Genomic DNA, 16095 nt, shown 5'->3' with positions numbered 1-16095 from the left:
TGGGTTGTCTGGGGTGTTTTTTGATATTAAGCTGCATGAGCTGCTTGTAAATTTTGGAGATTAATCCTTTGTCAGTTGCTTCATTTGCAAATATTTTCTCCCATTCTGAGGGTTGTCTTTTCATCTTGTTTATGGTTTTCCTTTGCTGTGCAAAACCTTTTAAGTTTCATTAGGTCCCATTTGTTTATTTTTGTTTTTATTTCCATTTCTCTAGGAGGTGGGTCAAAAAGGATCTTGCTGTGATTTATGTCAAAGAGTGTTCTGCCTGTGTTTTCCTTTAAGAGTTTTATAGTGTCTGGCCTTACATTTAGGTCTTTAATCCATTCTGAGCTTATTTTTGTGTATGGTGTTAGGAAGTGTTCTAATTTCATTCTTTTACATGTAGCTGTCCAGTTTTCCCAGCACCACTTATTGAAGAGGCTGTCTTTTCTCCACTGTATATTCTTGCCTCCTTTATCAAAGCTAAGTTGACCATATGTGTGTGGGTTTATTGTTGGGCTTTCTGTCCTGTTCTGTTGAGCCAAATTTCTGTTTTTGTGCCAGTACCCTATTGTCTTGATTACTGTAGCTTTGTAGTATAGTCTGAAGTCAGGGAGCCTGATTCCTCCAGCTCTGTTTTTCTTTCTCAAGATTGCTTTGGCTTTTCGGGGTCTTTTGTGTTTCCATACAAATTGTGCAGTTTTTTGTTCTGGTTCTGTGAAAAATGCCATTGGTAGTTTGATAGGGATTGCATTAAATCTGTAGATTGCTTTGTGTAGTAGAGTCATTTTCACAATGTTGATTCTTGCAGTCCAAGAACATAGTATATCACTCCATCTGTTGGTATCATCTTTAATTTCTTTCATCAGTGTCTTATAGTTTTCTACATGCAGGTCTTTTGTCTCCTTAGGTAGGTTTATTCCTAGGTATTTCATTCTTTTTGTTGCAGTGGTAAATGGGAGTGTTTCCTTAATTTCTGTTTCAGATTTTTCATCATTAGTTTATAGGAATGCAAGAGATTTCTGTGCATTAATTTTGTATCCTGCTACTTTACCAAATTCGTTGATTAGCTCTAGTTGTTTCCTGGTAGCATCTTTAGGATTCTCTATGTATAGTGTCATGTCATCTGCAAACAGTGACAGTTTTACTTCTTCTTTTCCGATTTGGATTCCTGGAAAAGGTATTTTAACAATTGAATCCAAGAAGTTATTTACCATATTAAAATATGTTACGGTGATTTACTATAGTGTCTCAGAGCTCAGGGTGTGACAGAGGCCTCCCTCAGACCAGCATGAGAACCTTTTTAATTTCACTTTTCCACGCAGGCTCAGTCATTTGAGTTGCTGTAGCTGTGATGTCTCAGAAAAACATTGCAGAGAAGTTCCGTATTTACAATTAACTGTTGCCAACAGTGATCATCTGCCAGAGAGAAATTTAAGGGAAAAAAAGCTTGAATTTCACCCCCAGAATTACAGAGGGGTGAGAGCAGGATGGTGATGTGGGCAATATAAATATAGTAAGTAGGGGAAGAAAAATGACCATGGGACTTAGAATTAAGTAGACTTATGTGTGCTGCCCAGAGTAGCAAATAATTTGAAAGCATTTCTGGACGTTTGTCAATCACTAAGTACCTTGAGGTTTTGTTTGAGCTAGCAGACATTAGGAGTTGATCATGAAATGACGATTTGGACAGCAGTGAAAGGAGACAGGCCAGGGGTGGTTATTTTAGAGAACACCAATTCACAAGTGATCTGAAACCTGTAGGGACATGTCAGTAGAAAGACAAGGGACAGCAGGGCATTAATAATATCAGTAAAAGCTCCTAACAGCAGAGATGTGGAGCAGCAAGCCGCTCACCAGCTTCCAGCTTCCTTGCCTTGCATGGAAGGAGGCTCCTTAACCTCCCACTCTGTGGAACAAATGCCATTTTCCAGGGCATTCCAGTTCTTCCTTGGGAGAAGCCCTGTCTGCAGGGCGGAGGGGTTCCCACATCCTCCAAAAGGAATGGAGGCCTCTTCAGAATGGGCTTTTTCTGGACTTGATGATTGGCTCTCATAGGCTTCTCCTCTCCATGATGGCCTGTACGTTTTCAGGGTAACTGGTCGACCCAAAGGGACTCCATATGAAGCTATAAAGAGGGCTTTCTGTGCCCCATCTCATTCATGCCAGAGCGGAGTGAAGAATGGGAAGTATCATCCTCCACTGTGTCCATTGCAGTCCATTTGGGACTGCAATTATAATAGTCCAATTATATATATATAATTATGTATATAATTGGTCCAATTATAAATATATGTTACACGTTTCCACCAGAATCCTCCAGAGCTTCTCATGGCTCTGAGGTTCTCTGCCTTCAGTACAAGTGGATTTTTAACATTGCTACTCCCAAGCAGCCATATGACAAGGGCACATCCTTTTGTCATCAAGTCTATTGTCATTCCAGTAGATACTGTGATGCTATTGAAAGGGAAAACAGAACTACCTCCAGTACTCCTGCCATTGCCTGAAACTTAGCACATGCAGGTAATCTAACTTGGGAAGTACAGCCCATGCTGCAAGGTAAACCTGGAGACCTTTAGAGCAGCTGTCAGAGACCAGCGAAGCAGCAGGGAAGGCCCTGCACCTTTATGCTAACACTGGGCAACTCTCAACCAGGTGGTGGGCAGACTTTGGGGTTTGGTAGGTAACTCTTCCTGTCCCTCCAGAGTTCAGTCTGCTTTCCCCATTACAAGATGGTAGTCAGTAGATGTTGAATTCTTGGGCCTCAAAGGAAACCCCTTCCTAAGTGCCAGTCAGAGCCTAAATTTCTGCCTTGTTCTTGGGATGTGCGGCATTCCCTCTGTGCCTGGAATTCTTCTTGACATTCTTTGGAGTTGGTCTGAATCTCAGACTGGTGAGGGGTAGTTCCGTTTGGGTCAATGCATTTGTCACTAAGGAATGGAGTCCAGGAAGGCACACCCCACATTCCCCAGTGGCTGCAGCAGGAGTTTATCCATCCCACCGACGGGCATGGCATTGCATCCCAGGCCCCCGAGTCAATTAATTCCACTCTGAAAAAAAATAAAGGTTAAAAGTTCATCAGAGTGTGTCTAGAATAGAAACTCAAGCCAGCAACAAGCTCCTGGTCAAGAATATTCCAAGTATTGGAATATTGTAAGTCCCATAAGGATGTATAATAGTATTGAAGCAGGTCATTGACAGTCTATCAGAACTGAAGGAAAAGATTCCTAGTATTTGAGCAAGAATTTAACATGATTCTTTTACTTATTTTATTTGAATTCTGCCTTGCATTTCCAGCACCATCTCTAACGAAGGAGAAGCACACATTTTTATCTCAACATACATGTGTTCATTTTCAAAACTGCCTTTGCCCCCCCTCCAAATTGTACCAAGTGTTATTTAAACGTACTAAACAGAAAACCAGTCATCCTGGCTTATATATTTGTCTCAGCCTCCATTTTTCTCAGTGTCCTTGGGTAAGCTATTATCTTATACATTGAGTATGGGATGAAAATTTTCTGTTCTCAGTTTAACACAGCAAATGCTTAAAAACAGATAAAATCACAAGAAATTTTTTAAGATTCTCATGAGGAAAAAGAAGACAACTTTTTAAGAATTCAGGAAGAACTGGATGATCTTCTGATATTTCCTTTTAAACTTGGAGGCGTTAATTACTAATTTGGTGATTTGGGGAAGGCAACTATGAGATGAATATGCAGTATTTTTAACACCACCTAAAATGTTCCCGTGAAAGAATAACCTTGATGAAAACCAAATCTTTCCTATAGTCTTTAGTAAGATGTTTTCTAAAGCTGTATTTCATTTGAAAGTCAGCCAAAACTGGTTTTAAAAATATGTAGGAAAAGAAAGCTCAACATTTGCATTTTTCAGTGGAAGTTAAAAATCTATTAATATTAAAGATAACTGAATAGAGAAAGAAGGAGGGCAGCAGACTCAATAATGAGAAAGCATGAATATAAGAAGATAGAACTATGGTTATGAAGGACTATTTATAGCAGAAAGGAAAGTTTATAACTAGAAGATGAAATAAATCACAGAACATTTGCTAAAACAAAATCTGCAGACAGTAGTACAGAAATCTCTCTTGACAGGATAGTTAGCTAGCTTTGCCCTAAAGGTTAGGAGACCTGGCTTCTGCCCGTTCATCCCACTGAATTGCTGTGTGACTGAATATGTTCCTTGGTTTCTCTGAGTCTTATTAAATCCCTACAGAAGGGATAGTAATTATCTGACCACAGGGGAGGGACTTTGTAGACTCTCCGAGGCTTGTCTAGTTCTAATTGTGCTTTTTAATTTGTCTGGTAAAGCAGAACTTTCAAGAGTCACTTCCTCCAATCCAGAAGGTTAACATAAATCAGAGCAAATCCTTTGTGCTCATTGTATTGGTGTCCCCAGTATCTGCTGCAGCAAAAGACTAAAGATTTAAAGTGAAAGCAGTCAAGGACTTCTTAATTGAGCTATGGAACGAGTCATTGTCACAGACCAGGTGTAAAATAAGTGGAGTCACTGAATTACAGTTCCTACAAGGAAACATGACGTGAATAAAACTGGTTTGCTGAGAGAATAACTGTACCCCTACTATCTTGGCTTTCCTCGCAAAGCAGACCTGTTATAAACTCAACAACTTCAGAACACGTACGTTGAATATAATAAAGCTTCAGATGCAGAATGGCTTTGCGGAAGCCAGTCCCAAGCAAGTTCATGTTCGTACCATTCAGCATCGCATGCCCAGTAGAGGAATGGATGCCTTTATTGTTCACTATCTTGGCAGGTCTAGACAGATCAAAGTGAAGTGGGAACTGGTAGATTTGGGATCTTTAGAGAGCCGTTTTAGGTAATTTACAAAATGGATATTTTACTACCTAAGAGACTGTTTCAACTAGGCGTTCTACATGGTTTATGTCATTTTAAAGGCATGAATGATGTCTGCTTATTTGTTTTAATGTTTAAGTATTTATGAAATGGGATTGTTTTAGCACCACCAAGTGCACATCCCCTGGGCATTTGCTGCAGTAAAGCGGAAGTTAGGTCTGTCCGTGACCCAGCCACTGGAGCCCCTCAGTCACTCGGCTGAACACTGCTAGTTGCCATCGTGTGTTTCGACCACTAGGTAGTCTTACGTTGCTCTTAGTCATACTTTAATCTTTCGCCACAGTGACCATTGGTAAAGGACAAAAAGCATAACAGCACTGACATGGAAATAAAAACAGCCTTGACCTGACAATTCTCGTCAATTCTCATCACAACGCAGATCCCGATGGTTGTAAAGTTCTTTTTAGGCACATCCAGATGTTTCTGTTACAGCACTAAAAAGAAATGTAGTCATGATTATATCTAATTTCGTTTTATAGAATATGCATCCATTTTGAAATAATTTGACCTGCCTTTTGTTACCAAAAGGCTGCTGGCTGATAACTTGAACTAAAGATAACACCCTTTAGGAGTAAGCCAGATTTAGTCAGAATAGGCCATTTCTATGAAATTTGCCATAGGAAAGAAGCCTTATTTCAAGCAATTAAAAAGCACCTAAAACTGTAATAACTGTAATAATAGTCTGCGTTTATATGACTTTACAGTCATCAGATTGACTTCACATTGTTCACTGGATCCTAACTTAACCCTTTGTATTTCATCTGGTCCAGCGTCTATCACTGGCTACGTGCCCTTCCTCTTACCCAAAGCTCTGTGATGGGTACATTTCCATCCTCCTTGCTCAAATCTCTACCCTGCATCAATGGCCCCTTCTTCCTTCTTTGCTTCTCTCAGAAAAGAGACCCCTGCCAAGGAAGATGCAGAATCATGTTGGCCTGAGATCAGGTCCTACCCGTGCTCTTCAGCAATTCCAGTTTTCCTTTCTTCCATTCCTTAGAACTTTTGTGCAGTGCTCATTCCAAATCCTCACCTCTTTAAGCACCCAGATTTTCCCTACCAGCCCTAAATTTCAGCCAAGGACTAATAATGGCCATTTATCAACTAAATACTCTCTCTACGTTAGTACTCAGTACTTCATATAAATCAGTTCTGATCCAGAGCATCTATACAAGGTAATTTCATCCCCATTTTACAGGTAAGGAAACTGAGGCAAAAGTGACACAGCCAGGATGTGATAAACTGGGGTGTAAACCCAGGTCTGTCTGGTTTCCAGAACCCAAAGCACTCTCTGTCTCTTTCAAGCTTAGGATCCTTTAAATAATTTTAAAACATTGGATCAACCCATCACTGTCCTTGTGTTTTTTTTCCTGTTTCCTTTCTTTTGCTTCATCTAGGACCCGACTCCAGTGGTTGTTACCTTCTCAAAGCTCCTTCATTTTCTTCTATTCTCTGAGCATCTTTCTTCCCACCTTCCAACAGGATCAGCTCTCACCAATACAAGTAAAGTGTCTTTTTCCCTTGGCCCAGCTAATCCTCCTGGTTACCGTCCAAACTTCCTCCTTCCTTTCTGGGTCAGAAATCACCAGCATGTGGCCCACACCTGCTTCCTGTATTTCCTCTGTTCCTTCCTCACCGACCCGCTTCGGTCTGGCTTCTACAGTGGCCTTCTTGTTAGAACTGCCCTCCCAGAGGTTCTCATCAAATTCAGCAGCCTCTTCTCAGCCCTCACTTTCTCCAGCACATCACAGGATTGACAAACGATCCTTCTCTCAGACTCTTAACTGCACTTGTTAATTCTAACTGCCCAAAACTCAGCCGATCAGTGCAGCTGCCCCAGAGAAGAGACAAATTCAGATCTGGCCCGCTTAACTCCTAAGAGGAGCACAGGATTTATCCAAGAACAAGAACTTGGAATGGTTCTGTTGGAAGTGCGCCTTCTACCCGTATGCCACTGCCTCTCACTTTACTTATTTCCTTCAGTGGACACTGTTGTCTCCACCCTCGGTTCTTGGCTTTTTTGACTTATGTGTTTGATGGGCTCAGCCGTCTTCTGTGAGCTCATCGTCTGTGATCACGATGCCCACATTCCTGTTGCTAACCTTGATCCTTAACTTTGCACCGCAGCCCTGTATTTCCAAAGGGCAGTGCTTGTGTCATGTAAAATCCTACCCGTCTAAAACTGAGCTTGTCATCACCTTCAAACTGTCTCTCCTTCCCACCTGTACAGTTTCTCTCTGTAGTAAAGCCATTCACCTGGACACCAAGTTAGCAACCTTGGGGTTATCTTTTATGTTTCTCCTTCTTACCTATGTACTTATTCCACCAATATTTGTTGAGGACAGCCTCTGGGCCAGGCTTTATGTTAAGAGCTGGAAAAACAGATGTGGAGGCTACCCTCATGTTTCAAAGTTCTGACACTTCTTTCCTTAAAGTGTCCTTCAGCTTTTCCTTTTCTTCCCGCCATTCCCCTCACTAGACTTAGCTTGCCCTGGCTGGGATTAGTGAAGCAATTTCTCGTCTGAGAGCCCAACCTTTGGTCTTTTCTCCTCACTTCCTCTGGACACATAGGATGTTCTAGAAATACTTGTCCATGGGTGATTTTTTTTTTTAACTTTTAATTGTAATATAGACATAAAATTTGCCATCCTAAACCATTTTTAAGTGTACAGTTCCGTCGTGTTAAGTGCATTCACGTAGCTGTGCAGCCAATCTTCAGAACTGCTTCATCTTGCAGAACTAAAACTCTATACCCATTAAATAACAAGTCTCTGTTCTCCCTCCTCCCAGCCTCTGACAACCACCCTTCTACTTTCTGACTCTAGGAGTTTGACTGTTCCAGGTTCCTCCTATGAATGGAATCATACAATATTTGTCCTTTTGTGACTGGCTTATTTCACTTAGCATAAGGTTCATCCATGATGTGGCATGCTTCAGAACTTCCTTCCTTTTTAAGGCTAAATAACATTCCATGTATGTTTATGCCACATTTTGTTTATCCATTCTTTCATTGATGGACGCTTGGGTTGTTTCTGCCTTTTGGCTATTGTGAATAATGCCACTGTGAACATGGTTGTACAGATATCTCGCTGAGACCCTGCTTTCAATTTTAGGGGGTATATACCCAGGGGTTGAATTGGTGGATCATATGGTAATTCTGTTTTTAATTTTGCGGGAATCACCATACTGTTTTCTACAGCAGCTGTACCATTTTGCATCCCCACCAGCAGTGCACAAGGTTTACAAGTTGTCCACATCCTTGCCAACACTTATTACTTTCTGGGTGGTTTCTTTTTTTTCTAACATCTTTACATGAGCATAATTTCTTTACAATGGTGTGTTAGCTTCTGCTTTATAACAAAGTTAATCAGCTATACGTATATCCCCATATCTCCTCCCTCTTGCGTCTCCCTCCAACCCTCCCTATCCCACCCTTCTAGGTGGTCACAGAGCACCGAGCTGATCTCCCTGTGCTATGTGGCTGCTTCTCTGGGTGTTTTTTTTCATGGTAGCCATCCTAGTGGGTGTGAGGTAGCATCTCATTGTGGTTTTGATTTGTATTTCCCTTATGGTTAGTGATGTTGAACACCTTTTCATGTGCTTATTGGCCATTTATATCTCCTTTGCGGAAGTGTCTATTCAAGTCCTTTGCCTATTTTTTAATTGTTGTTGTTGTTCTTATTAAGTTGTAAGAGTTCTTTATATAATCTGGATACTAACCCATTATCAGATATATGATCAGCAAATATTTTCTCCCATAAAATGAAGTTTTAGTCTTATTTAGTGGTAATGTTTTTGATCTGTAGAAAAACCCTCATTAAAAGGACTTTTCTCTAAAAATTATTTCAAGAATAAAACATCCCTTAAATTTGTTTTTACATCAGGTTTTTCTCACTACATAAATTATATGGCAAGGTAAATTTTAGATAAATTTTATAAAACTCAGGATAAAGTAGAAGATAGTCAATTATTTGGCATATTCCAGCCGAGGATTAGAAATGTGCTTTTGACCTGGCCTATCCAGAGAATATAGCCTTTAAGCTTATTAAGTTTGATAAAATGTTAGGGAGTAAAGCCTGTAAAGTACTTAAGAATGAGGACTTATTTTCCAAGCTTGAAAATGTTCTGAATATAGAAAAAAATTCTGTAAAGGAAGCTGCATAGTAGGCCCTGATGTCCCCAAGTTATCACGTTTGTCCCTAAGCATTCACACACTATGAGGGGCTGAAGTTCAGAAAACTTAGTATAACAAGTAATTTTTTTCAATATCCTGCCAGTTTCCAAAAAGGATTTTCAGGGCATTATAAGTCACATACATAGTAGCATTCCTGACCAGGGAATGTTAAAGCCATGTCTTTAGAGAAGATAATCATGCACATAGATTGAGGATAATTATACTCCAGGTATCCTGGTAGCTGTAACAAAAAGAGAAACAATAGATAATGTGGTTCTCATTGTATGATGCAAGGAAGCACACCAGTATATCATCATAGACCCGATTTTTCCTGGCACTAAACTTTGAGGAATGTATTGCCCAGATCTTTATGAACATGACAGTGATACACATAATGGACAGCATTTCACATTCTTCACATGAATCTTGGTTCATATTCCTATCTTGGATATCTTGGTTCATCCTCCTATCTCCCCTTGAAAAAAGGCCAAGGGCATGGTATGAATTATGATTCTAAGAAGGCATCTCTAAGATTGCTAAAGTAATGTGGTTTAACTTCTGATCTCCTGGACAAGAAACATCTGTGACTAGACTGGCCTCAGCCTGGTCTCTGGCTACCCACACTTTCAAAGCCTATGTCGTCATACCTCTGCAAGAGTTTGGGCCCTTGCAAGGTCAAATACCAGATTTCAGTGGGGACACCATGCCCCTAAATTTACATTTTATATCTAAATAACTTGATAATGCTTTTAGAAAAGGAAGCAATGGACCACCCCGGCAAAAAAGACAACTGTTTGCTGAAGCTGTAACTTGTTTTTAACCAGGACCTAAGAACACAGTCTTGATGTTATTATTCCAGGTCCTGTCTTTTACAAAACAAAAAAGCAACTTAGGAAGAAAATTAACATTCAAGAACTAATAAACGTAAAGACTGGACCCGCAAGAAGTAGTCTTCCTAAACCAAATTTACTGAGCTTTTAGCTGAATCAGTGTCCATTGCAGATTAAAATCTTCTTCAGCTGTGCCAATGAATAGGGATGTGTATGAGAGATGGAAAGTTAGAAGTCCGGAGAGGCAGCTAAGGGGGCCGTTTGTGCCTTAGCAGGAGGAGTGTATGCTGAGTCTCGTGGGGTTGGTCTGACCAGAGAAGCAGATCGATACCGAGAGACCAGTTTCTTTCCGGTACAGGAACTCAGACATCATGCCTTTGCCTTTTAGCTGAGAGCTGTGGAGACATCTAGTTCTTGTTCATATCGAGAGTAGTCCTTGCTTAACAGACTGATTTCTTCTTTAAAAGGGCTCCCACTGTATACACAAGATAATTGGTTTTTGCAAGTCTAGGTCTCTCATAAGTGAATAACGTCACAGTCCAAAAGGAAAGCTAACTAAGGTCATTTTTTGGCATTTTCTTGCACGTGATGCCATAACGCAGGAAAGGATTTTGGTTATTGTCAGGCAATTTCAAGAAAACCAGAAGGGAAATAGAATGGCGGGCTGCAAGGACAGAAGCAGGGAGATCAGTTCAGCCTTTGCAGGAACCCAGTGAGATGTGACCTGGGCAGAAGCGGTGATGAGAAGGAGACATGGCGGGGTCGGGTGTGTATTCTGAAGGTCCTGTCGGCTGCCTTGCTGACCGTGGATGTGGTGTGAGAGAGAAAGGGAGGCAACCAGGATGACTCACAGGGTCTGGGCTTGAGCAACTGGACGAATGGGGTTGCCATTAACTGATGTTCTGAGTCTTACGTACAATTGCTCTCTCTCTTTTTTATTTTTGCCTGCATTGGGTCTTCATTGCTGCGCACAGGCTTTCTCTAGTTGCAGCGAACGGGCGCTACTCTGCGTTGTGGTGCGTGGGCTTCTCATTGCTGTGGCGTCTCTTGTTGCGGAGCACAGGCCCTAGGTGCGTGGGCTTCAGTAGTTGTGGCACGCAGGTTCCGTAGTTGTGGCTCACGGGCTCAGTAGTTGTGTTTCTCGGGCTCAGTAGTTGTGGTTCTCGGGCTCAGTAGTTTTGGCTCGTGGGCTCTAGAGTGCAGGCTCAATAGTTGTGGCGCACGGGCTTAGCTACTCCGTGGCATGTGGGATCTTCCCGGACCAGGGCTCAAACCCATGTCCCCTGCATTGGCAGGCGGATTCTTAACCACTGCACCACCTGGGAAGTCCAATTGCTCTTATTTTTAAATGTTGCTAAGAATTTTCTTTAAATATATGGGTATCAAAGTAAATCACATATACAGCTCCTGAAGCAACTAGATGACAGCCTCTGCCATCAAATTTTCAGAGTCAGGTCAGGAAACTTAACTTTGACTTAATAAGTAACAAATTTTAAAAGACATCAAAAATCAGCATATTTTTTGAAGCAGTTTTTTGTTGGGAAGAAAATATGTAAGAAGTAGAAATAGAAAAGTATAAGTACTGTATACAGTTTTACCTTTAGCAAAATCCTTGTCCATTCTAGATTAAAATCTTTATCAGCTATGTCAGTGAATTAGGTATATAAAAGATTGAAAGAAGTTGGGACAGACATCTAAGGGACTTGCATCTACCTTATTAGTAGTAGGCCTGTGTGCCGGGCATGTTCAGTGTATTGTTTATATGCTTTTTTTTTTTTTTTAAAGCACTGTTAAGTTTAAGAAAAACTGGGAAAGCCAGACCATTTTGTTCTGAGTAAGGTGACTTGAGAGTTTGTGAAACACCATTTTAGTCACTAAAGAAAAAAAAAAAACTCAGATTCTCATCAAGTTACTGATTGGAAAGAAACAAGTTGTAATTAAGTTCTTAAGTACAGGTAATGCCTGCCATTCAGAAATTCCACATTGGGCTTCCCTGGTGGTGCAGTGGTTAAGAATCTGCCTGCCAATGCAGGGGACACGGGTTCGAGCCCTGGTCCGGGAAGATCCCACATGCCACGGAACAACTAAGCCCGTGTGCCACAAGTACAGAGCCTGTGCTCTAGAGCCCACGAGCCATAACTACTGAACCCGTGTGCCACAACTACTGAAGCCCGCACGCCTAGAGCCCGTGCTCTGCAATAAGAGAAGCCACTGTCTACTCACCTCAATGAAGAGTAGCCCCTGCTCGCTGCAACTAGAGAAAGCCCATGCACAGCAGCGAAGACCCAATGCAGCCAAAAATAAATAAATTAAATAAATAACTTTTAAAAAGAAAAAAAAGGAAAGAAATTCCACATTTACTGTTTCAGCTGTTGCCGAGTGACCTTTGCAGGGCTGATGTCCAGGAGGGGGTCACCTACCTGCTGTACCAGCTTAGCCAGTTGCCCAGGCCTCTCTGTATCTCTTTACCCCAAAATAGTAACTCTCTACAAGTTAAAATTTTGGTTTATTTGTCATAGGACCCTAAAAGAAAGTCTACCACTGACGCCTAAGTGAAAGATGTTGCTTTTTACTTACTTTTTGCTGCATGTTATGCGAGAAAGTATAATGATGATAATGGTATTTGGAGATTCCTGAGGGTCTGAAGATTTATGGATGTCAGCAGTCTTTGGAACAAATGAAAGGCTTCTTGGGCATGCAGGCGTGCTCCTTGTTGGCGCGTGCCAGGCATCCACTTTGAGTTTTTTCCACCGGTCTCCCCAGAATGACTAGCCCAAACCTCCCTCCCCCCAACCCATGAACAATGGCACGTCTTACCCGTTGGGTGATTAAAGGGATCGTGTGTTGCTCCAGAACTGAGCCTGGGATTGGAACACATCAATAACGTGGGCCAGGGTCAAGCCCAGATTTCTCCCTGGGCAAAATCAAGATGTTTTCATGGGCTGGCCGCACAACGCTTTTGAGGACAGCAAACTCAGATGGCTTCCTGTTCTCTTCTACTTCTTGTGATCAGCTCCAGGGCTACCAGAAGCTCCTGAGCAGATACCTAGTTTCAGGCTTGAATGTGGTTTTGACCATAGTGCCAGCCATGCAGGAGCACTGACACAGGGAGGGGTGCTAGATGGAAAAGTCCCCCCTCCTTGTCTGGTCTTACAGGAAGGAACAAGTAAAAAAGTAAAGGGTTAAGGCTTCACTGATTCTGTGCTTCCAAAATATATTTGCAGAAAGGTTAAGCTACGTTTGTCTGTTCTCCAGTTTAGCGTGTTGTCAAAAGTGGTGGAAATACTACTACCATTTTATTCCACTCCGTGGTGGTGGGTTGTGATTGTTTCGGAATAAACGGTACTTGAGTTTTGTAAGTTTATCATTGAAGGGCTAGCAGGTTTTATTATAGGGCAGGATAGCTTTACTCCTGTGGCTTCATTAATTATGGTACCTGGACATAATTAGGCTCTAGCTAAGAATAGCAGATAAAATGGAAAATAATTCTGGGAAAAAAAGAGCTGAGATTCTGAGAAACTGAAAGAACATAGGAGAGGGCATCCACTGAGTCTCAGGACAACACATGGGACTAAAGCATCATGACTGATGGCTCCCTCGCAGGGGTTACCACAGCCAGGCTTTTTAGGAATATGTTCTTAGCCCCTTGATTTTGCCTCTGTACTCCGTACCCTGTAGACAGAAGTCATCTAAAACATCCTCCATGATTCATAAATGACAATTTCGATGATTAGAATTTGATTCATTCATTTTTAATTAATAGACTTTATTTTTTAGAGCAGTTTTAAGTTTACAGAAAAATTGAGGGGAAAGTACAGTTTCCATATACCTCCTTTGCCCACACCCAGTTACCCTTGTTATTAACATCTTGCATTAGTGGGTACATTTGGTACAACTGATGAACCAATGTGGAACATTAGTATTAACTATAAAGTCCATACTTTACACTAGGGTTCACTCTTTCTGTTGTACAGTTCAGTGGGTTTTGACAAAAGCATGATGTCATGTATCCCCCCATTAGAGGATTATCCAGCATAGTTTCACTCGCCTAAATATCCCTTTTGATCTACCTGTTCATCCCTCACCCACTTTCACCTTGAACCCTTGGCAACCACTGGTCTTTTTACTGTCTCTGTGGTTTTGTCAATCCATTCATTTTTAAGTAACTACCCAGCTGTTCCTAAGGACATTCCTTTATTTATTTACCATTCCTTTATTTATAAAATGGGCCCTCAGTAAATACTATGTGCCAGGCATTGTTCTGTGCCTTGGGAGTATAGTAGAGAACCAAAAATTAAAAATAAAAAAATGCCCAAAATAAAAAATCTCCCTTATACTTATATTCTAGTACATCAATCCTCCAGGCTCAGCTGGGTCCTAAGTAGGAGTGAAATGGGACCTCCCCCAGTTAGCCCCACAGTCTCAGGTAAGACCCCTTTTTCCCCATCTTTTCTGCCTGCAGTCTAGTTCCAGGAATCCCGTCTGCTGGCCTCCTCCAGATGCCACCTGGGTTTTCTCTCCTAAGACCAGCTAGGGCACGATGCTATTTCCTAACTTCCTCTCCTGCTGTCTCTGAAATACCTGTAGGCACCTCTTTTAGACTCCCCTTAAGCTTTTACCACTTGTTATCTATAGCCCTGCCTAGCGCTAATAAAAGAAAATAGTTCACAAAATTATAAGAAGTAGGTGCCCATGAAAATTGTCTGAATACTAGCTGGACAAGATCTCCTCCTTTGGAAGAGGATGACCTAAAGTCTCAACCTCCAAATGCCCTCTTCCTGGGCAGGCAGACATCAGTCCCCCTGTCTTGCCATAAGGAGCCCCATTCTCATCCCTGCTGCCCTCTCCCTAGCCCTTGTCCTCTGGAAAGATAAGTGGTTTCAGTGGGTGAGGACGGGCCGGGGAGAAGGTAGAAGACTGAAAGAGATCCCTTTGCTCTTTCCAGCTCCACCTCTCTGCCTGCTTTCGGTTTCACACAAGAAACATGCTTAAAGAACAACTAAATGGACTCCTTGGAACCCTCCTGAACACGTTCTTCCAGCAGACCACTGGGTCTGCTCCTACAGGCTGGGGGGAGCCCACGGTGTGCGTCTGTTCCCAACTACACATTCAGCAAAGTCACGCTGATAGTGTGAATTGGCCATGTTGGGAGCATGTACACCACGGAAATCAGTCAGCGCTACAAATCAGGTTTACTCTTTTTTTCCCCCAGAGAGCTACTTTACCAGCACACCACTGGGCAGATCTCTCTTAATCAAATCCTTGTATTGATTCTACCGTAGAAATTAAATCCATGAACACTGTATTAATTCACATGCTCTAATTCTGCTCTCCATGGTTGGGGGGCAGGGAGGGGGAATGCCAACCAAAGTCAACGGGGGATTTCATCCTCTAAGTCTTGAACACCAGGCTTTGCGTTAAGCTGCGCAGAACTTGTTATACTTTCATACAACGGGTTATACTTCCACTAACCTTGAAAGAAAGATTGAGGCAATTCACAGGTGGTTTCATCCGCTTTATTTTCATTGATGTCTCACAACAGTATGACGTCTCACATTGATGTCTCAACAACAGTATGACGTGTCACATTGATGTCTCACAACAGTATGATGTGTCACATTGATGTCTCAACAACAGTATGATGTCTCACAACTTTCTGTTGCAGATGTGGGGCGAGGGTCACGGTTAGCATTTCTTTCCAGGCCCTGCCTGCCCCGTAGACCGTTTGCCCGTCCTGTGTAATTAACTAGGTGCCGCCCCTGCTAACGCGCCCTTTGTGCTCCTGTAGGACCGCGCACGCAAGGGCCAAAGCTGACGCCGCCGACCAGGCTGCTCTGGCCGCCCGCCAGGAGTGTGACATCGCGAGAGCTGTGGCCAGAGAGCTGTCACCTGACTTCTACCAGCCAGGTAGGACAGGTGACCTGTGTTGGGAGGGGTAGGAGAATTGCCTCTGGTTTCCTTGTTTCCTTCTTTTCCTTTTAATCCAAAGGTCTGTGCCCCGTGAATTTCAGCAATACTACAAAACAAGTGGGAGCTTAGAGTGACACGTGCCTGAAGCCTGAGTGTTAGCGCTCGAGATTTGGCTTCTTCCCCGGTGCCTCTCCCCCCACTTCCTGCCTGCCCACCCCCCAGCAACAGACTTTGAGCTGATAGCAGTAAACAAGACAGGAATCTAAAAGAGAAGTATTTAAGAAATTGTGTTAGTGTGTTGGGGACCATCTC

At 42.2% G+C, this 16095-nt stretch overlaps 1 protein-coding gene across 5 annotated transcripts in view; it reads left to right on the top strand.

Moving 5' to 3' along the window:
• JPH1 (junctophilin 1) overlaps nt 1-16095 on the top strand; it is a 79869-nt gene that overhangs the window by 44022 nt on the left and 19752 nt on the right. For 4 of the 5 annotated variants that reach the window (XM_082432584.1, XM_082432581.1, XM_082432583.1 and 1 more), the window contains exon 3: nt 15662-15780. The exons of the other annotated variant lie outside the window; for it this stretch is intronic. In XM_082432584.1, the coding sequence (XP_082288710.1) occupies nt 15662-15780 (119 nt within the window). The remainder of the gene's footprint in view (nt 1-15661; nt 15781-16095) is intronic. 5 annotated transcript variants of the gene reach the window in all.

The sequence above is a fragment of the Balaenoptera physalus genome, assembly GCF_965194825.1.
Source record: "Balaenoptera physalus genome assembly, chromosome: 17".
Taxonomy (NCBI): domain Eukaryota; kingdom Metazoa; phylum Chordata; class Mammalia; order Artiodactyla; family Balaenopteridae; genus Balaenoptera; species Balaenoptera physalus.
Note: the sequence above shows the minus strand (reverse complement) of the source record. Positions and strands in the feature narration are given on the sequence as shown.